The sequence below is a fragment of the Zalophus californianus genome, chromosome 2, assembly GCF_009762305.2.
Source record: "Zalophus californianus isolate mZalCal1 chromosome 2, mZalCal1.pri.v2, whole genome shotgun sequence".
Taxonomy (NCBI): Eukaryota; Metazoa; Chordata; class Mammalia; order Carnivora; family Otariidae; genus Zalophus; species Zalophus californianus.
This window is the reverse complement of record NC_045596.1, coordinates 153,953,647-153,975,577: the sequence shown is the minus strand read 5'-3', so window position 1 is coordinate 153,975,577 and position 21,931 is coordinate 153,953,647. Positions and strand designations below refer to the sequence as shown.

At 46.5% G+C, this 21,931-nt stretch overlaps 1 protein-coding gene across 4 annotated transcripts; it reads right to left on the bottom strand.

Annotated features, from left to right (window-relative positions):
• Positions 1-1,985: 1,985 nt before the first annotated feature.
• Positions 1,986-21,914, bottom strand: STMN4 (stathmin 4). 4 transcript variants are annotated; one of them, XM_027600645.1, is made up of 8 exons: positions 21,797-21,914; positions 9,179-9,270; positions 7,979-8,074; positions 7,234-7,314; positions 6,592-6,800; positions 5,541-5,732; positions 4,802-4,855; positions 2,463-2,599 (listed from the first exon to the last, which is right to left on the bottom strand). In XM_027600645.1, exons 2-7 carry the CDS (start codon positions 9,189-9,191, stop codon positions 4,835-4,837), a joined length of 612 nt encoding a protein of 203 aa, XP_027456446.1. In that variant the 5' UTR covers positions 9,192-9,270; positions 21,797-21,914; the 3' UTR covers positions 2,463-2,599; positions 4,802-4,834. The 4 variants fall into 4 exon arrangements, with proteins under 4 accessions (XP_027456445.1, XP_027456447.1, XP_027456448.1 ...); XM_027600644.1 differs by lacking the exon at positions 4,802-4,855 and having other exon boundaries at positions 1,986-2,599; positions 21,797-21,911; XM_027600647.1 differs by lacking the exon at positions 7,234-7,314 and having other exon boundaries at positions 2,437-2,599; positions 21,797-21,911.
• Positions 21,915-21,931: the final 17 nt, after the last annotated feature.

Sequence of the window (21,931 nt, the reverse complement as noted above, 5' to 3'; positions counted from 1 at the left end):
GATCAGCCATATTCTTTGATATGTACAAATGATTGTGTTTTCTGGGTCTTATATACAGTGCTTCAGTAAAATGCTATATCAGTGAAGCTTCAGGACAAGTGGCCTGGCTTTTCTTTTTAACTAGATTGCTGCCCATATTCCTATCCTATGAAGAAATTCTGGAGCAGCCACTGTCTGAGACACAAAGAATAATAAAACTGGTTCCTGTTTTCAAGGAACTTCAAGTCTAATAGATGACAGAGATAGGTAAACAAATAATTACATAGTAATCAAAGCATGTAAAAGGTACAGAAATATTGGTGGAGTCAGGGAACTTAATATCTGAGTTGAGTTTAAAAGAATGAGTAAGAATTAATATTCAGCCAGGCAGGGAAGAGCACCCCAAGCAAGAGAACTGCCTTTGCAAAGGAAGGAGGGGTGGATTAATAGGGTTTATCAGGGAATGAAAGGTGAGTGCAAGAGTTTGCTGAAAGAGAATACTGGGAAGGAAGCTTCCTCCCAGCCTTGGGTTTCCCCATGGGCGGATGGAGATGCTGATTGGGGTAGATTGGTGGGAATAGACCCTTGAAGCCATTCTTGTCCCCTTTTACTCAGAGGCAGACAGTTCTAGATGGCATGGCCCCAAGCCTCCCACTTTCTCAAGCACAGCAGCTTCTAAAGCCCCTGGGGCTATAAGTCTGGTCTCCACATTCACTGGAGAGCAGTGACTTTCAACGAGCTTTGATTGCAACCCCCAGAAAGAAATACATACTATGCTGTGACCTAGAACACACATACATAAATATAAAACTGAAACACAACTTCTACAAAATACTATCTCCATTGTTGCCTGTTGTTTCCTAGTCTATTCCATCAAAAAAAAAAATTAAGGTTGGGTGGCACCCATACATTGATTTCACAGTCCAATGAGCCACAACTGGCACTTTGAGAAACACTATCCCGGAACTCATGTTCTAGTTTGGAAGTGGTGAGAAACAGCACAGGTCTGTGGCTAAGGGCTTGGACTCTGGGAGCAAATGGCCAGAATTCAAGTCCCTATTCACCTACTTATTATCTGTGTGGCCCTGAGCAAGTTACTTAACCTTTCAATACCTCAGTTTCCTTGTCTGCAAAATGGGATAAGAGTACCTACTGGGTAGGGTTGTTGTGAGGATTAAGTGATAGACATAGACATAGATATATACCCAGAAAATTGCCAGACATCTAGCAAGTGCTGCCTAAGTGTTAACTGCCATTACCTTCCTCCTCCTGCTGCTCATCATCATCATCAGTGATGCCTCCTGTTATCCTATCTTAAAATGAAGAAGCCAAATTGGTACCACTAGTGAGTTGGGGTGGGGGCAATACCAAAAGGTTTATTTATGAAGCTGTAAAAGCTACACAGTGTGTGGGGCAGGGTGGGAACCCTGCAGGCTGTGGCTCTGTCTGCAGGGGAGAAGAAGAAGGAGACTCCTTTCCCAGTCATGGTTTAGTGTTTTGGATAAGGTGACTGCTGGGTCTGAAAGGATCTCTCTGCATTCTACTAACACACATTTTATTTCCTCGCTCACTTTTGTAACCACCTAGAATCCCACACTCCCAAAGTGAGGAGAACTTCCTTCTTACTATGCATGTGGGGGACCATCAGAATGTCAATCCACAGAAGGCAAGATGGAATTTCTTTCCTCATCAATTCAGTGAACTCAATCCAATAGTGGACAACCCACAAAGGGGGTTTACAAAAGAAAGAAAGAAAAAGAAGAAAAGCAAAAGCAAACTTTTCAATTATGCCAAAGGCTAGCATGTTTAACCCACCTCACCCAGCACCTCTCAGATGCTCTGATAGTCCAACTAAGGAACAAAAGGGGCATCTGCCACCTAATGGGTAGAAACCAAATTCAAGAATATTCTTGAATCACTCAAGAATCTTGAATCACTCAATATTCTTGAATCACTACCATCACTCAAAGGACAAATTCAGGAAATAAAGAACGGGAGACCTGGAGTAAATATTTCATTGGTCATGATGATCAAAAGATAATGGTTAATACACACACATTCAGACCTCATCCCACCTGTTGCAGGGCGGAAGCAATACCTCCAGGCCCCCCACCCTCTCCCTGGGCTTCTCCTGCCATGCCCTGCAGCCACTGCCTCACCCAGGACTCCACCCTTCACTTGGTACTTCTCCTGCCCCATTTGCAGCTTCCCTCAACACGGTGCCTGGACGTTCACTGTGAAGAAAAGCCAAGGACTTGACCTGAGTCTGCGGTGGGTAGGGTTGCAATGTCCACGAGTCCTTCTCTACCTCCTTTCCCAAATTCTCTCCTTCTCTACCCTCTCCCACCCCATCATTGTTCCCCGGAAACAAATAGGATGGCTTCACTGGTCAATTCTTTACATATACAAACACCAAAAGCAGAGGAAACACCCCTGGCCACCCCCCTCCCCCCAAACCCCAGTGCTGGGAGAGCAGCCCATGGCGGACGAGGCTGCCTCGGGAACTGCGGAGCTGCTGGAGCTGTCCGGCTGTTCTGGAAACTTCTTTGGCCTCTGGGCTTTACCTGGAGGCCTCTTCCTTCAGCTCCTTGTTTTTCCGCACCTCCTCCGCGTGCTTGTCCTGAGAAGGAAGGGAGCGAAAAGGGGAGGTCACACGGGCTTCCCCGGGGATAAAAGGGAAGCCAAGGGGCAAGAGAACCCAAAGTAAAGAATTGCTGCTGCAGGAAATGAAGAGAAAGGTCTGCAAAGATGCCCTGAGAAGGGGCAGAAGGTGGCAGGTGAGACTGGTAGGAGGCAGGTGAGCAAGCCGACTGGTGTGGCCCCAGGGAGTTCATTGACTGGGGCCAACCTCCCATGGGGGACCCACCTCACAGCGACCCCACAGCCCACCAGCTTCCCCCTCCTTCACCTGGCCATCCTGGGCTTGCACTGAGTGCATTGCTTGACTTAATGCAGGGAGCAGCTCAGTGTAGCTATGCCGGAGGAGCAGGTAGAACAGACAGGCCCCATTACAAATGTCCCCTGCACACACTTGCAACGTGACCGCTGCTTTCATTTCTGTCCATCCCCTCAGTGCAAGTTGTTTTCTTCAGCCCCTTGGTGAAAGATGAGGGCTCTTAAGTATAAATTGACTGAAGAATTTTTGGAAATGTCACCCAAATCCAAAAAGTGGACTCACTGACAACTGGTGTATGAGAACCCTCTTTGTCGGACAGTGTTAATCAAGCCAAAAGATGGGATCTGACTTCAAAGACCCATCAGCTGTGTGACCTCGACTAACTGCTTCATCAATCAGGCCTCCTCGGCTCCCTGGTTTTTAAAGAGAGGGCCCTAAACCGGAAGCTGTTTTTACCTCTAGAATTCTGTGATTTTAGTGTTCACCTCTAGGGCACATTATGGTCTGCCTTACATCCCTGTTCATTGTGCATCTGTCTGGGTCCTCACTTTCTTGGAGGCAGGGAGCACATCTTTTTCTTCTTTTTATTTCCCAGTTCCTCCTATGGCACTTTGCACATGGCAGGTGCTCCATAAATATTGTCTCTGCCAGACCCTGGCAATCATCCAGATAGTATCATATCCAGATATCAAAAGTCAGACTGGAGTAGGCCTACTGAGGCAGTCCAGGAGCCCAGGATATACCTTAAACTATGAATCCATCCCTGAGAAAGCCCTAGAACTTTCCATGGCCCTGGGGAAAGTGTGGGTAGTGGTGTATCTAGGGCAATGGTTCTAAACCTTGCTATGTATCAGCATGACCTAGGGAATTTGTTATACTCCTGGGTCCTCAGGCATGCCATGACAGTAGATCATTAGGGTCCCAAGGATCTGTAGTTTTAATCTTTACACCAGGTAAATCTGATGCGGATGGTCCGTGACCCATGCAGCTACCAACACAGAAAGCACTGGCTTGGAGCAGGGCAGAAGCCACACACCTGTCTCTTATTCCATCTCCCACATTCATCAGTGGCTGAGGGTCCAAAGGAGTCAATCAATCCCAAAGGAGTGATGCCCACTCAGATTCCGACTCTGACATCTTGCTTCTTTGAGTCTTACTCCACCTCCATAGCTATTACTCCAGGGGAGGGGGAGGGGCTTCTCAATCCCTTCCCCTTGGAATTGACCTCTACGTGAGCTCTCTGGGCAGAACCCTAGATTTCCGGGCTCTCTTTCTTTGGTCTCCAATGGTCCCCTCTCTGGCAAAAGGCCAATAGGATGACTGTGGGCTAGTCCCCCTGAAACGGGTTGAAAGAGTCCCCTGGACTTACATAGCCAGAGAATTGTGTTCTGGTCCCAGCTGCACTGCTTAGTGGCTGTGTGACCCTGGCCAAGTTATTTGACCTTCTCTGACATGGTTTCCCCATTGATTAAATAGGGATAACACTGTTCTGCTTACCTTATGGATTTGTTGTGAGGATAGGAGTAGGAAGAAGTAAAAGTGTTTTTGCCATTTTTTAAATACCATATCGTGGCTCTAGCCCCAATTATTTCTTTTGGGTTTGGCCTGAGAGCCCATGCCCCCATTTTACGGCAATCCCAGATTTTTTTTTCTCCTGCAAGAATTTGTTCCTAGCCATCCCTCGATAACTAGGGAAGACTGAAATGAGACCCAGATCACTTCCCTCCCATCTGATACTTGGTGGAGGTCTTACTGCCCCTAGAAGGGTGGAGTGTGAGAGCGGAAGGGCTGCCACATGCTGGCTAGTTGCAGGGCCTATGCAACATTCAGATCCCCTGTAAAGAAACCAATCTTTCTAGTAGCTGTTGCCAAGGGCCTGAGACTCTAGGCGGATGGGCAGGAAGGAGTGGGGACCACGCTGCTCACCATGGGACGAGGCCACCGATCGGGTCCCGGGAGTCACCGCGCAGCAGGCGGCTCCTGGAAATAAAACACAGAGCTGGAGCTCTCCCAGGAGCTGCAGGAGAAACTGGGGCAGGCTTGAGACTCAGGAAATGAGGCCAACGTGTTCTCAGCAGAACGGGCTGTTATTCTGCTGACACGTGGGACCAATCCCAGTCTCTCACGTTTCTCTTATATAGGTGACACCATTTGGTTTATTGACAAAGGGCAGAATATTGGAAAGACCTGTGACTCACTCAGTCCATATCATAGGTTTGTAGAGAATCATGTTTCCTGCTCAATGGTCAACTCAGCTTCTCATGCCCTTGGCTTAGAGCCAAGAGCCCAAGTCATCACCTTTCATTAAATCGAATCAGTCCATTCAAGGATGAACCAGGAATGTACAACTGCTTGTTCATCCTTACTCTTTTGCATTAGGCAGGCTTTCTCTAGAAGATAAGAGGTCTAATCTTCCTAAGACAATGAGAAATTTCAATTGTGTAGCTGCGCATTATATCCCTCAAGGAATTCTAAAGCTCAGCTCGTTTCTTGCCAATGACTTCCCAAAACATCCCTTGCAACTCTGTAAGGATCCAGCCTAACAGAAATACCCCCTTTCCTACCTGAGGCTGTTTGCTACCTGAAATAATATGTAAGTCCTTTATACTTGCCATGGAAGGAAGAGAGTGTTCCAGGAGTCTCTTCTTTCACCAAGAACACTTACCTTCTCTTGCAGCCGTTCCAACATGGCGGCAAGGTGGGCCTCCCGGTTCTCCTTATTGGATTCCATCTTCTGAGCCAGTTTTTCCTTAGCCATCTTGATGAAATTGTTGTTTTCCTCAATGGCTTTTTGGATCACCTCCCGCTCGTGTTCTCGTTTCTCTGCCAGGTGCTTTAGGAGCTCAGCTTCCTGATACTAAGGCAGCACAAAGGGAAAAAGAGGCCCTTGAAAGTGAGCCTGCCATGGTGTGTTTTCCCCATAACTTAAGAGCTCTATGCCCAGAACGCAGCCTCCCTGAACCTGGTCCCTGGCCCATTGGCAGGAAGCAAGGACACTTTCTGGATTCCCCCACCATTCCCTCAGTTCTTTTTTTCTCGTTGCCTTCATTCATTCCCTCCTTCCTTCATTCATTCATAAATACTAGATGACTATATACCTGTACCATGTGTCAAGCACTATGCTAGCAACTTGGGAAAGAAAAAAGTCTCATAGAAGTAAGATATATATAACTCTAATCCAGACTAGCATGTGACATATGCCTTAAGAGGTAGAGAGGAAATGCTATAAGAATCCAAAGGAGAAGAAGATTATTTTCTGCTTCAAAGATGAAAGCTTACATAAAGATGGCACCAGATTTGGGCCATCAGAATCAATAGGAAGCACAGAGGGCACACAAAGTGTGGAAGTATACCATACCATGACCTTCTCCTTCCCCCAGTTAAGGAGCCCTTTCCTTGATTGTCTAGCCTTTCCATAAATCCTTAGTGTTTGTCAATGTCTTCCTCCTGTTAGTGTGCATACTAGGCCACCTCTTGGACATGTGTAATGCAATGCCTTATCCGATACCGCTAACCAAACTGTAAGCTCCTAGAGACCAGGGATCTTTACTTCCTTGTTTCCCTCAATGGTACCTCATTATCTGCCTTGAACATGGGAGGGGCTACCTAAATATTTGTAGGTTGGTGGTGACTTGACCTCAGCTCAGAGCCACCTCTTATCTTCTCCAACTCCCTCCTGTCATGCTGAGTTGGAAGAAAGAAAGGACAGCACGTACCTTCCTTCGCTCCTCAGCTGCTTCTAGTTTCTTCTGGATCTCTTCCAGTGATGGGTCTCGCCGCCTGGGTAGGGAGGCATTGAACTCAGGAACCCCATCAAAGGAGGGTGGCTTCAGGATGACTTCAAAGGACTGGCCCGAGGTACATTTGTTCAGCTCGATGACTTCCATGTCAGAAATTACACACCAGTTCAGGTCCACTGTGTCTGCTGCAGAGAGCAGGAAACAGGCTGCTCACCCCCTGTGGACTAGATTGGCACCCCAAAAGCATGCATACATGCATACATATATGGGAAATCTGGGGTCCCCAAGGCAAATCAATGACCAGGGTTCTGGGTTGGTCCTGAACCTGGCACCTAATAGGGTCAACGGGCTCCAGTGGGGCTGAAGGAGTTGGTAGCCACAGCAAGGGCTCAGGCTCCAAGAGTAGAGGTCCCAGGATTCGTGGTTTCTAATAATGGCTGTAGCAAATGCTTTTGCTTCTGCCACAAGGCTCCTCCCATACGTGAGCTCTTGCTCAAATTGTCCTGAGTGGTGGCCAACAGTGGTGCATTTGCCCACCACCCACCACCCATTCACTCCTCATCCCACTACCAATCTGATGGCTCAGCCTGTTGCCACCTCTCCCCTGCTCCCTCCTACCCTGCTCTCTTCTTTCTCTCCAGTCAGCACTGTCTTTCCGCTGGCTTTGATCTTTCCTCCTACACTGTCTCCCACACCAGCCTAGACAGAAAAAACAATCTCAGGTAACCCAAGCACTCTCATCTCTCATTTCCAGAACAAAACTGTCCCTTCCTTTTAATCCCTGGGAAATTAAGAGGTGACCTGTTCCCCACCCCTCCCTGAGCAGAACGTGGCCATTCAGTGCTCCCTGCCAGTGTCCTGGGACCCTGTCACAGGTCCCAGTCAGCATAGCCCCCTCATTGGGTGACTGCAGGTGGAAGTCCTCTCTCTACCTCTGGACTCTCAGAGCATTCTCCACCATTCACAGAGGAGGCCTGTCAACCGTGGAATCTAGTGATTTCTACTGCATCTTGTCTTCTATTCTAGTGCTCTCCAAGGGCAGAATCTCTGTCTGCTTCACCTCTGTATCTTCCACAACATCCATTTGTTAAATGAATGAAGAAAAGCTAAGATCAAGATCGCTCAGCAGAGGGTCTGATTCAGATTTTCAACTGCTGTCTAGTCCCTCAGCTGCAGCCCCACACCAGGCTTCACATGGTGCTTAGACCCTCAGAATAAGCTGTGGTGATTTTACTGGCTCTAGGAAAGAGGAACATGATATGGGGAGGAGAGTTTCATGAAATTGGGACAGGAGTGTGGTATTCATGGATACAAGCCCAGGAACCCTCCACAAGTTCCTCTCCCAATGGTGGCCCTCACTTACCTTCATATTTATAGGATGATTTATTCAGGGGATCCGCCAGAAAACAGGAGCAGAACAAGGACACCAGTGGAAGCTCCTTCATCTTTTCTTTGTAGGCTGCAGAAACACCAACAGGACAACATGGTGACCCCCTACTAGACTCAGAAGTCAGCCTTTGTGAGAGTTTGGGTGCTTGAGCAGCGAGGGGTGACCAGGCTCCACAGAGGCACCTAAACCACCCAGACCCACCCCTTGGCTGAGGATCCAGCCCCTTTTGCCCTGAGCAGCCTGGTTTGGGATTCCTGTGTGTGATTAGATCCACTTCTGTCCATCTTATTAGAACCTGAGCCTTCCAGAGCACCCAGATGATCCCATCTTCTCCTCAGTACATTGTTTCCCTTCCTAGTACTGAATGCAAAGTGCCTTCAGGTAAAGACCACAAGCACTAGTGCCTTTGCCCCAGCCTGGCACCCTAGACCTAGCTCTCTATTTCTTCACGCTTGCCAGAATATTTCATTTACTTTGCTCCACGATGCAGGAAATCCACACTCCATTTTACTCAAAGCATTCAGCAGTGCTTCTCTGAAAGGTAAAGAGGCTCACCACCATCCCTCTAGTCTTGACACTCACTGAGTGGCAGGGTCAGGATGTGAGTCTTCTCTGACCTTCCCAGTGCAGTGGTCAAAGCCAGAGGTGCTGGTGTCCATGAGGGCTGGAGGAATACCCCCACCACCGTCTAGCCTCTTTGTGTCAGGGGAGGATTTGAAAACCAAGAAGTCACAGGTTAGAGCTGATACAGTGAAGTTCAGCCCACCTCTGCCCTGGCCCTGGCATGTGCTCCTGCCTGTACCCCCACCACTCTGGGGCCAGGGCCCCTTGTTTTAAGCTCCACTATGTTCAAGTTCTCTCTGTTCTCAACTAAACCCAGCACAGTGCTCAGGCACTCTCCTCTTTGTTTCCTTTTACAAATTGAAAACATAATTAAGTGTAAAATAATATATGTGCATTGTAAAAACTTTTTAAAAACACACACAGAGGAGTAAAAAGGAGGAAAAGCTCAATGGTGATCCCACCCATCATCTAGAGATAACTTCTTTTAACCCTTAGGTGTACTTCCTGTCAGTCTTTTATCCTTCTCTATGCTTATGTAAGTACATATATGTGTGCACAGAACTATTTTATGCTGTGGTGCCCCATCACATAAACAGTTTTTGTACATACCAGCGAGGGTCATGTTTTCTGGAATGTGGGGGCTGGATCCGGCTGAAAGTCACAAAGTAGGTCTGTCACCAGCTCAGGATGCTGTCACAAATCTGAGAAAGAGAGTATTTTACCACTGACAGGTTATTCCCATAAGAAAGGTCTTTATACAACTGGGGAGGGAATCCCAGGAAGCACCTGGTCTGCTCCCACCTCCAGGAACTCTACACACCCACTCTCCCTTTCCCAAACATAGACCCCCTGTTCAACACCACCATAATCAAGTTCAGTTTCCATGCACAAATGATAGTTTCATAATTAGCTTTCTAGTCTCAAGCCCCCTGAGTATCAGACATGAATTTCCCAAAACTATATGTGTCAAGAGGTGTTCATTTGTCTCCCTGTGCAGCTTAATGGCTGGCCCAAAGCAAAGGTTAGGGTGAGAGACAAATCCTAAGTCAGAATCACTTGGGAGGCTTTCAAAAAATAACTCTGTGTCCTGAATTTCTCCCTATTCCCATCCCAGACCCCCCTGCCCAGCCCGTTCTGATATGAGATCAGAGGGAATTGGACAAAGGATGTCAAAATACTACTCCAGATGGCCCCTCAGTCACTACCCACCAAGAACCTCTTGTCTTAAACACTCCTTGACCTCATTTAACATAACCTAGACTATGAGAGAGACAAACATTATTATAGAATAACGTCATCATAATGTGGTTGGTGCAGAGATGGAAATTACGCCACCAGCTTTCCTGGGTCTCGAGCTTGCAGGTGACTGATTGTGGGATTTCTCAGCCTCCATAACCGCATGAGCTAATCCATCAGAATAAATCTCTTTCTCGATGCATCCTGTTGGTTCTGTTTCTCTGGAGAATGCCAACTAATACAGTCACCCTCAGTGGTCACTGTGCCAGCAGAGGGTGGTGTGAGCCAACAGTTTTACTGCCTGCATCTCACAAAGCAAAGGGCTCTGAGACTGATGTAGAGCCTCTTTCCTTCCTTAATGAGGTGTCTTCCCTCTGGCAACTGGGGTCTGTATTAGCTGTGAATGGGCAGGGGAGCCAATGGGAGCAGGGGGCTCAGCTTTAGAATCAGACCAATGTGGAATCAAACTCAGACTTGATCTCACTTACTAGCTGTCACTCACATGCCCAATTTGCTTTCTCCATCTTAATTCTGCACCAAGTTTCACAAATTCAATAAGAAAAGCATATGTACAGCATCCAGCAAAAAGGAGATACTTAATAAATGTGAGTTTCTTTTCCTCTGCCTCTTCCATCAGGGTAGCCACCACCCACACACCTGCTTCAGAGTCACTGCCCTGGTCCTCACCAGCTCTGCAATTAAGGACTGTAATCTCCATTTGTAGATGAGGAAACAGAGGCTCAGAGGGTTTATGTGGCTTACTCGGGGTCATGAGGTTAGAGAGTTATAAAAGCAGAGATTTAAAGCCAGGTCAACTGGCCTTAAAGTGCTCTCTTCCCTGAAGCGTCTTTGTGTTCTCTGGAGTCAGAGGCCCCTGCCATGCACCACCCTCCTCGCTGTGCAGCACAATGGGCCTCTTTCCTCAGAGTCAAGCTGGTCCTGACAGTACCAGTGGGTCCCTGAACAGGGCCTGGATGTGACATCCCTGGTCACGAGGCTCCATTCCACACAATTTTGGCTCATAACCAGGCTGATTGATGAGGTGACTGGCTGGATGAGCAAGCCCTTGCCAGGAGAGGGAGTAGCATTAGACTTAACCTAGGTAATGGATCTAAAGCAGGGGGTCCAAGTAAGTGAAGTGAGGCAGAGAAGGACACTCTGAGAAAGAAGGGGAACTGAGCTGGACTTTTTCTGTAGGGGTAGGTACCTGGAATGAAGGACTGTGCCCCTCAGCCGAGTTGGGCATGATAATTAAGGCCCACCACTCACGGAGCACAGATTACAACTCCTGTCCTATCCCTATTAATCTTCACGTGAGGCTGGGCTGACAGCCTCACTTTCAGATAAAGAACTTGGGGCTCAGAGAACTTAAGACTCTTAGCTAAGGTCACGCAGCTTCTTAATGGTAGAGCTGGTTCTTTGATCCAGGTCTTCTCACTTTTAAGTTCTTCCTTTGTGGCCAGGGGAGAGACTGGATGCTAGTTCCTCCATGGTTCTGGGGACTCAAGAAATGCCAGTCTGGCCTGTAGATATGGTTTAATTAAAGACATGAATAGGTGCTTTCTATACTTCTATGGAAGATACTGTGCTAGGAGTTGTAGGAGCACAAGGAACCCGGTAGAGAACATAGGTCAGAGAGACTGAGAAGGAATACTAGGGCATGGAACAGGAGACACTCCAGAGATGGGCAGAGGTATGCCTGGCCAAGGGATTAGTAACTGAGAGCTCTCTGTTTCACAGGGCTGGAGTCTACATAATCAAAAATGTGTATTTATAGAGCATCTATTATATGTCAGATACTTTCATTTTCATTTTCATAATAACCTTATGATGTAAGGATTGTTGTCCCCATTTTATAGATGTGGAAATTGAGGCTCAGAGAGGGTAAGTGACATTTCCAGGGCCATCCAGTGTAGTGGATTGAACGTGTCCCCCAATAAGATATGTCCTCATGCTAACTCCTATAACTCGGGGATGTGACTTTATTTGGAAAGGGTCTCTGCAGATTTAATTAACTTAAGGACCTCAGGGTCATATCATTCTGTATTATCTGGGTGTCATCAAATATAACGACAAGAGTCTTTATAAGGGACACACAGAGAGGAGACAGACAGAGAGGAGAGGCCATCTGAAGAGGGAGGCAGAGATTGGACTGATGCAGACACAAGCGGAGGAGCACCTGGAGCCACCAGAAGCTGGAAGAGGCATGAAAATTTTCTCCCCTAAAGTCTTTGGGACACTGTGACCCTACTGACACCTTGATCTTGGACTTCTGGACACCAGAACTGGGAGAGAATTAATTTGTGTTGTTTTGAGCCACTAAGTGTGTGGTCATTTGTTACAGCAGCTGCAGGAAACTAATACACGCAGTAAGAGACGGAGCCAGGGTTCAAACTTGTGATTCTTCCACCTTATCTCAGCTACTAGTGCTTATACACAGTTGACTTGTTCCTTAAGGTAATTGACTTGTTCCTTGTACTTATGGGTACAATAAATCCTTTTGCCATAGTCACATCATTTCTATTGCATTCAAGACCCAAAAGATGTTGCTGCCTGTGGGACATTCTGAGAAAAGATAGAAGGGGGCAGGAGGGAGGGCATAGACTCTTCAAGAAGGCCAAGCAGTGAAGAGGGGTCCTAAGCCATTGGGGGGTGGCTGCTAGAGCAGGGGGCCTGACTTTGCCCCTAATTAACATGGAGCATCAGAGTTGAATGGGGCCAATCATACCCACCTCCCCAGCACTCCCCAGCCTGGCTACATGAGGACTCCAGGTTGTCTGGTGGGTTAGACCCAGATTGGATGCACACCACTTGGAAGATCTAGTTATGCTAACCCATGGCCTGGAGGCCCTTTAGAACAGCTCTGAGGCCTCCGCTCCCCCCATCTTAGAGCACCAACAGCTCAGATCATTCTCCTGGGCATCTCCAGTCAATCTAAAGGCACACAAACCAGACTTAGTCTCTAGGCTTGGTCCCTACAAGCTTCTCACAACACTGTGAAATCTATTAAATGACTTGGTGGCTTGGGTTAGCTTGGGTTACATTGTCAGGCCACAGTAAAATACCTGCAATGCAGTGGGGCCACCAAGCCTGTCCTGCATCTGCCAGAGAAGGGCATTAAGGGATGTTATTGCTCAAGGTCACAGAGGACAAAATGCCAGGAATTCAGGGAGGCAAGATGAAAATTAAGAGACAACAGAGGCCAGAGTAGACATGAGCCAGGCCCACTGGGGGAAATTCTATCCCCAAAACGTTACACATCAGAGCATCATAAAGCAAAACTCTGTGCTGAGACAAACCTCTGGCCCTCACAGAGGTTCTTTGCATGGTCTGTTATGGCAGAGGCCAGTCCCAGGCCTTGGCAGCACTAGGGAAGACCAGGACAATGACTATATCCAGCCATAGCAAAGATCGAAGTGGTCCCCAACTCAAGGTAGATGAGTTACACCCACTCAGCCAAGAGCCACAGAAGCAGAGCCCACAACAGTGGCTTCCTGACTCTTGCCCAGCACTCACTCCCCAGCACTTTTAATGGGGGTGCAGGCTGCTGGTCAAGAGGCAGGGCCTCCCTGGGCATCCCAGCCCCTGTGGCCATTATTGATCTCGCATAGCAGGTGGTGAGAGGACTCAAGTTTCAGATGGCAAAGGTCAGAGGGTGCTGGGCTTCTTAGGCAAATCAGATTCTGCAGGTGTCTCTATCACTGCCATGGCTTTGGAACTTGATGGTGTGTAGGCGTGCGGACTGGATTTATTGGGGAACAGAGAAGGCCCACTGGGCTGCATGCAGGACTCATTGGGACCAATTGGTAGAATAGCAATAGGAAGATGAGGGACCTGCAGACTAGGGAAAGCATTTGTACTTTATATTCTATTCAGTAGGAAGGCACTGACATCTTTGGACTAAGAGGGGAGAGGGGAAATGGGGATGCTGATGATAATAGCAAAAAGAATAGCTACCACATCTTGAACACCTGCTTGGTACCAGAAAGTTCACAAGCATTATTTCAATTATTTCTCTGAGGTTATTTGTAAGAGGGAACTTGAAGCTCAGCAGAGAGAGGTTAATGACACAAAAGCCTACAGGTAGTAAGAGCAGAGCTGGGATGTTCATTAGCTGCTACTCAGGCAAAAAGATTCTTCTGGCAGCAACAGCTTGGGGAAAAGATTAGGAGAGGAAGTTTGGAAGCCAGGACTAGGCACAAAGCGATGAGGACCCGCCTAGAACAAGTAACAGCCTCAACTGTTTGCATCCCACCCAATACTGTTTCTCTGTTTGCAAACCGATCTATACATTTACTCCAGCTCCAGCACCTAAGAGTCTATGTATAGAAAAGCAAGTGATCACACATTTTTGTTGATAGATTGAACCATTAACCGAATTGGTAGAAATAATTAGTTAGCAATAACCCAACCGAGAAGAGACCCAGGCCATAAAGAGACAAGACACAGAATGAGTATGTGTTGATTGGCAGACGGGGTGGCTGAAAGAGAAGGTCTAGAAATTAAGGCTGTTGACTGAAGGGGGATCTCGTGTGGCACTGTGGGGGAAAGATGTCTAAAGTGGAGAGGTCAGAGTGCCCAGTTTTCCCCTCGAACGTCAGAATGTCAGCAATGGAGTGGAGTGATTTTCTGATCACTAGCCTGAGGGTTTCAACTAGGACAGCCTCACTCCCAGGAATATACGTGGGGCTCTCTGATGGTCACTAGACTAGAGGTGCTCCAGGCCTTTAGTGGGCAACAGCTGGATAAACTAAACACTCTGAACTGCACATATCCATCCCACACAACCAACAACTGTCCCTCCCAGAGTGCCAATATGCTCCTCCCCAGGGATCAGAGATCTTGAGGTCACACTGGCTGAGTTGGGACCAGCATCCAAACCTTTGAATTCCAGTGCCCTTGCCCTTCATACTGAGCCCTTCCCTCCTCCCACACACTAGGACATGAGGGGGAAAACCCACGCGGGGGCCACGTGTGGGAGTAGCATGAAAAGATGGAGATTTAAAGTGACCAGAAATGGTGCTCCATGCTCCCAGGCTTTCTGTAATGCAGTCAATGACCAGGAGCCAATAGAGATGAGCACCCAGTTCTCTGATGCTGTGGCATCTTGACCATTTGTTAGACACACCCTTGATCTCCTGAGGCACCTCTGACTGCCCACACTCCCCAAGGGAGCCAGTGTTTTATTTGTCACTGCAAAGAATGCCCAGATAAGGCTTTCGGGATGTGTCAAATACTATGTGGACTATTTTTGAAGAGTAAGAATCTAATGCACATGCAAGTGGCTTGACTAGAGTGGTCCCTGGTGAGGGTGTTCAGAGAGGATAGACTGGTGTGGAATCAGGGCAAGGACACGGTGATCCGGGACTTCTAACCATGGGCAGAAGAGGGAGGTGGCTCTTTAGGTCTGTGCCAATTACTAGTCCTGTTGAAGTGATGTATGTGCCTGAAATCAGCGGTACAACCTACCTAAATGTCATGGAATCCTATCTCTGCATAGTAAATAACCCACAGGTTATTTTGTGCTGATTAGAAGACTTTGACTGAAAGCTATATGTCTTATCTGGGTTTAAAAAAAAAAAAAGGAGATAAATTATTTTTTCTTGAATGTGGTTCTTTCCACGATATTTATTGACTATATAATTCAGTGCCAAGCCCTCAGCTGGGTCCTAAAATAACTGCAGGGGTTTGGGGTGATGAAAATGTGAAACAGGTCCCCAGGGTGAGAATTTGGAGCCTCTGAAAGTTTTGCAGATGCCGTGTGGGCCCACAGCAATTCTCCAGCAGTAGCATGGACCATGTTATAAAGGGAGAAGGAGCAGATACTAGAGCACAGGCCAAGACTGGACCAGTGAGACCCACAGAGGGTGACTGGGCAAAGCGCCACAGTGTGTGATTAGCCGGCTTTTGGGAGCTAGCGCTTGTCTAATCACCACCCCCGCCTAGGTTGCTTCTAATGGCTTCACAAAGAAGAGATGGTGAGAGCCGTGGTCAGAAGCAACTCCCAGATAGCACCTAACGGGCTTAGGAATGCCGCTTTGGTTGTGTTTCTAGGAAATAAAGAGGAATAACCTGTTGGCAAGCACAAGAGTCTAAGGATCCCCTCCCCATTTTAACAGCTACGTTGGGAGGCCAGCCAAAGAAGGAAAATTAAGTCTAGAAAAATGACAGTCCCAAACAATCTACAGTGGTGGCACTTTCTGGGCTGCTTCTATTTTCCATTCAATACGTACAGAAGAATCAACATATTAGAAGCAAAATTCCAGGGCATGGACCTGCATTCAGGGTCGCTGGATGGAGTGCAAGGCATTGCGACCCTGGTACCATGGGAGATCCTGGACTCAGAATACTTGGAAGCCCTACTAATCTGAGTCCTAGTCACACCAAGTAGCAATATTTTGGAGTGCTTTACAGTTTACCAGGCACAAATACATTTTATATGTAATGTTTTAATTGCAAACATATTAACATCCTATTTCAGAACACCTATGTGACAGAGAAAAGAAAAGAAATCCCTGTCATCTTGCTACTTTTCGCTGTTGGCATTTCCTTCTAGTTTTTTTTTTTTTCTTCCTAATGTCCATTATTTCTAGATAGTTGTAAATCAGGCATATATATTTTATCACTGCATTCTCTCCAAATCCTATAAAATAGGTTCTATTATACCCATTCTACTGATGATCAGTTCAGGCAAGTGACTTGATTTGCCCAAAGTCATACAAGCAGAAAATGACAAAGATGGGATTTGAACTCACGCCTTCAAAGTTCCACGGTACTTTCTCATATCCAAGGCCAAGTGTAAATATAAGTAGGATAGATGATTGCCTAGGGCATGTGGATGAAGGGCGCACGAAGCCTCGCCTGCCCCACATCTGCCTCCAAACCATGGGCAGCCCCAGGGCTTAAAGTTCTCACCACTGAGTTCTCTCTAACAACAGGCTTTGCCTCAGAAAGTCCTGTTCAAACGCATACAAATGCCCTACCAAGTATAATAAATTAAATCACTTTCACATCAGCAGAGAACAAGCAATAGATCTATAGGCATTTCCACGGGTCAAGCTCTCTGCCCGTAGATGGGAGGAGCCGTGGTGATCTCTGGCATCTCCATTTCCCACCCTTTTCAGATGAAGAGACAGAGGACCCAAGACGGTCAGTGCCTTTCCCAAGATTAAGTTGGAGGAGCAGAGCCAGATTCCCAACCCACATTTAGCTACGACCAAGGGAGATTCTCATCTTTTACAATATTATTCTTGTTTTCTTTATTCTTTCATTCTTCCCCAGTGCTTTGCAAGTTTTACATCTGGTTTTAATCTCCAAGTTAAAACTCATTTATATCTATGTTTTATTACATTAAGAAGAAAATAGTAGCAAATGGTTTTCTTTGTGAAAGATGAGAGATTTTGCATGCTTTTATTTCCTTTCACCACAAATCTTCTGATTTTGTCATAGTGATCTGTATTTTCAGTTCTGGATTACTATTATTGATTTCTTTCTTAAATTACTCTTTCAACAAATATTTATTTAGAATCTAGTCAATGCATAACGCTAGGAAGGTGTTAGGAAGTAACCCAATGATGAATTTAGTAGACATATTCCTTCGCCTTAAGATATTTGACATTTGTATTCAGCTCCATAAATATGTTGATTATAATTAGACAAAAACTCAATGCCCCCAGGTGGCTCAATTGGTTCAGCATCTGACTCTTGATTTCAGCTCAGATTGTGATCTCAGGGTTGTGAGATCAAGACCTCCGTCAGGCTCTGCGCTGGGCATGGAGCCTGCTGAAGATTCTTTCTCTCCCTCTCCTTCTGCCCCCCCAATAAAGAAAAATAATTAGACAAACAATCTAAATTCTAGTATTTTCTTTGTCACCATTATCAATACCATATCTACTCTGTACCTGAGTTCTTTAATTTGATAAAAAAAAAAAACACTTTTGGTTAGCTAGACAGACCACTTTTGGGGTAATATATTTCTCAGGCAGGGTTCATGGAATACTTACTGAGTCCTTACATATCTGTTTGATGGCAGATGAAGAAGACAGAGACACCTGTCCCAGGATCAATAGTCAGGTAAGTTGTGTTAGCATTATCAGCTAACGGAGTCTATCCACCTGTTTCCTCAATCTTGGTTTCAACTTTGCTTTCTCCCTGGCTCGCATTTCTGGGCACTGACCCCCAAACGATCCACTGGAACTCTGCACTCTGCTTCACCCCCTCGCCAGCTGGGTCTTCACCCTACAGTCTGCACTCGGCTCCCTTCTCTGGATTCACAGTCCCTGGTTTGTTCTCTGAACTCCTGGGTTGCCCGTGCTCTGCCTAAATTAGGCCAATCACCCCAGAGCCCTACCCCTTCCAATCTGTTCCGTCCTCTTGCCTGCTACCACCTACCTCTGACAGAAGGACCCTAAGGGAATGGACACACAGCAAAGATCAGTTTGAATGCATAAAAAAGACCAGTGAGAGCTGGGGAGGGAACGCAGAAGCGTAGGTGTGTGTGGGAAAGCCGGGGTAGTGGACCTCTATCTGTGTATTTTCCTGTCTTCCTAGTGGAAATAAAAATGTAAAAACCTGCAAAATGCTTTTTAAAATATCAGAAGAGGTTTTTTTTCTATACTCTTCCTCAAAGAAAAACAGAAAAAATAATCTTTTTCCAGACTATCACATCTCTAAATATAGCAAATTCTAACTTAATAAGCAAATTAAATTATACATGATGAGTGTTTATTAGCCAAGCCAATAAAAAGGGGGGGGGGAATAGAGTTTGTTTCTCTACAGAGCATTATAAAAATCACATTTTGAATGTTTTATAATTTTCTCCCAAATTTCTAGCCTCCTCCCCAAATAAATGTCTCATTTCTATCTACCGATGATTTCAAAATCTCTGGGAATTCTGTATCTCCAAATGATAGTCTCCAGTTAAGTGAGAAATAATATAAAGATATCAAGGGGGTCTGGAGAAAGGATCTTAAGGGTTCAGGAAAAATTAAGCCCTTCTGGATTATGATATTGGTTTTGAACACACCCAATTATTTAAAATCAACAGCACAAAAGATCTGAATTTTCCCGTTCTTCATACTATTGGTTTAATGCGGACACTCTGTCCTTCTGGACTTACCTTTCTCTCACCTTCCTTCTCGGCCTTCTTTCCTGTCACACCTTACTCTCTGGAACTCAGTTTATCAATCTTTATTGCTCTACTTTAAGTCTTATCTGTCAGCACACTTAACGTCCCATAGGGCAAATGTGGTTTAAATGACCTAGTCGGTTGAGAGAAGGCAGCCAAACTTGCTTGGCCCTGGGATTTCTTTTATTGAGCCAAAATGAAATCTAAATATTAAGAAAAAAAATGCAAGACACTCTCACCACCCCACCAGCCAGTAGTATGTCTGTTCAACTCTCTGCTCAGGAAGAACAATATTAGACCAGGCTTCTCAATTTTTGATAGGTCCTTTAGAACACAATATCCCCCTAAAGAGACACAGTTTTCCACTTAACACAGTACTTGGATTTTGGACACCTATATTGTGCGTGGTCATTGGGATGTGTCTGAACACGACAGTTCTCTTTGAAAGAAGTTCATAGTCTATGATATGGATGAATCTTGAGGACATTATGCTAAGTGAAAGAAGCCAGTCATAAAAAGACAAAGGCTATATGATTTCACTTATATAAGGTATCTAGAGTAGTCAAATTCACAGAGACAGAAAATAGAATGGGGGTTGCCAGGGGCTGGAGGGAGAGGGAATGGAGAGTTAGTGTTCAACAGGGACAGAGTTTCAGTTTGGAGAGATGAAAAAAGTTCTGGGGATGGATGGTGGTGATGGTTGCCCAACAATGTGAATATAGCTAAAGCACTGAACTGTGCACTATAAAATGGTTAAAATGGTAAATTTCATGTTATGTGTATTTTACCACAATTAAAAATTAAAAATTTTTAAAAAGAAGTTCATAGTCTAGTAAGAGTTATCCACAGGTTTACAGTCTTAGAAAAGGTCATAAGGGTCACTTAGCCAGTGTTTTTTTTCTTACTAGGACCAACAATAAAGAACTGCATTTTGTATCATGATCCAGTATGTACATGTCATAATACTGACATACACACATATGTATAGTCACTGATACGTCTACATACATACACACAAATGTACATGTAACTGAAATATAAACATAAATATATTGTATTTATTTATACATGTAATAATATTTCTAAAATATGTTTATAAATATAAACATTAGATTTATAAATATTTATATAACAGAAAATACATAACTAAAAAAAGGTAGAGGAAACATTCACTCCACTATATGGGCTGTGTTTTGACTTTTTTTCTACTCTATTTTATCCCATTTTATTTGAAAAAAATACCAGTTACAACCCACTAATTGGATTTCACAATACACTATTGGATCTCAATCTGCAGTTTGAAAAACACTAACCAAGACCCAGTCTCCAACACAATGCAGAAATCTCTACAGCCACCCTGCAAGTAGTCAGCCAACATCTGCTTGAATGCCCTCGGTGATGGGGAGCTCACTCCCTACAATGCTCTTGGTGGATCCATCTAGCAGTTAAGGATCCTTGTCCACTCCAAACCTGTTCCAGGAGCGGCCTGGGTGGAGCTGGGGATCCCAGAAGGGCTGGGACCTGCTGACAGGTGCTCTGGCACTGGTGATGAGTGGGTTTCAAGGAGGGTGCAAGCACAGTTCCTAGCAGCAAGGTGGAGGCTCAGAGCAAGCTGAGGAGAGGGTGCTGGCTGGCCCTAGAGGACAAGGTAGGGTCTCTGGAGGCTCTAGCTTCGTTCGGTGGAGCTGCTAATCAGACCTTGCCTCTCTGCCTCCTCACCTCTCGCTCCAGCACTATGATTATCTCCTCATCTGATGGATGATCTCATTCCCCCTGGCACCCTGCCTTTGGGAGAGGTTTCCTCCCCCTAGAGGGGGCCTCAGCCTCAGTAGAGACAGATTCTCCCACATTCCTTCTCAACCTGTCACCCACCCCGCAGAACTCCAGCAGGCCACCGCTGGCCATCCCCTCCCAATGTGTTCTCTTGGTCTTGAGACACAGGGGTATCCTTGCCCAGGGGGTTCTGACCTGGGCTGCCTCAATATTTCTGACCCCCCCCAAGGGGTTCAGGGGACCTGCCTTTTTTTTTTTTCAGGACAATGGGACTCCTCCACACCTGACTGTGTCTTCCTGGGAGGAATGAGACAAAGACAGCACCACCACGTGGGGACAGAACTGGCCACTGGACAGCAAATCCCCGGTGGTGGCCCCCTGGATGAGAAGAGAGCAATCCCTAAACTCCTGGCGAGGGCAGTGGGCTGAGCGAGGAGGGGCCGGCTCGGCCACCCGCGGGGACCAGGGCGTGGCAGTTGTGGCTTCCCGCAGTTTGCAGCCTGACAGCCCACTGGCCCTGCCCAGGTAGGAGCAGGTTGACCCCAGGGAGGGGCGGGGCGGGGCGAGGAAGAGGTGGTGATCTCATTGTAGCCTCAGAACCAGGAGCAAAAAGTAACCCAGTGCAGACAGAGGAGAAAGGAAAGGAGCCAAGGAAAACTGTGGTCGAGAAAGGAAAGGTAAAACCCAGGGCAGCTGCTAGCTTGAAACGGGTCTGGGCATCAGAGCCAGCTCAGGCGAAGCCAGACTTTGAACAAAACCATTCTGCCTGAGCAACAGAACATTTTTATGCAGAAAAAACTCACCGTGGATATCCGACCTGAAAGAAACCCTGGCAATTCCCGCCTGCCTCTCTCTCTCCTGAGCTCTGGAATAGAAGGACTGCCTCTATCCCGTCCTCACCCCTTGGGATAGCCCCATTCTTTTCACATCACCCCGTTTCCCCCAGGATTTGACAAAGTTTAATTGATCCAGTGACACCAAAAGGCGACACAAATGGTACCAGACCCCTCACTTCTCCTCCCTGCCGCTGCTGATTTTTTTTCTCTTTTGTCTGAAAAGCCTCAAATAATTTGCATTTCATTCCTACTTACCTGCGGTCCCGTTCGAGGCGAGCTGCTCCCTTCCTCACTCCCTCAATTAGTGGTACCCTGGGCTTCTCCCCACATCAGCACCGCTGCTCGCTCTGGCCATGACATCACCTCTGAGCTCTGTGATTGGCCAGCAGT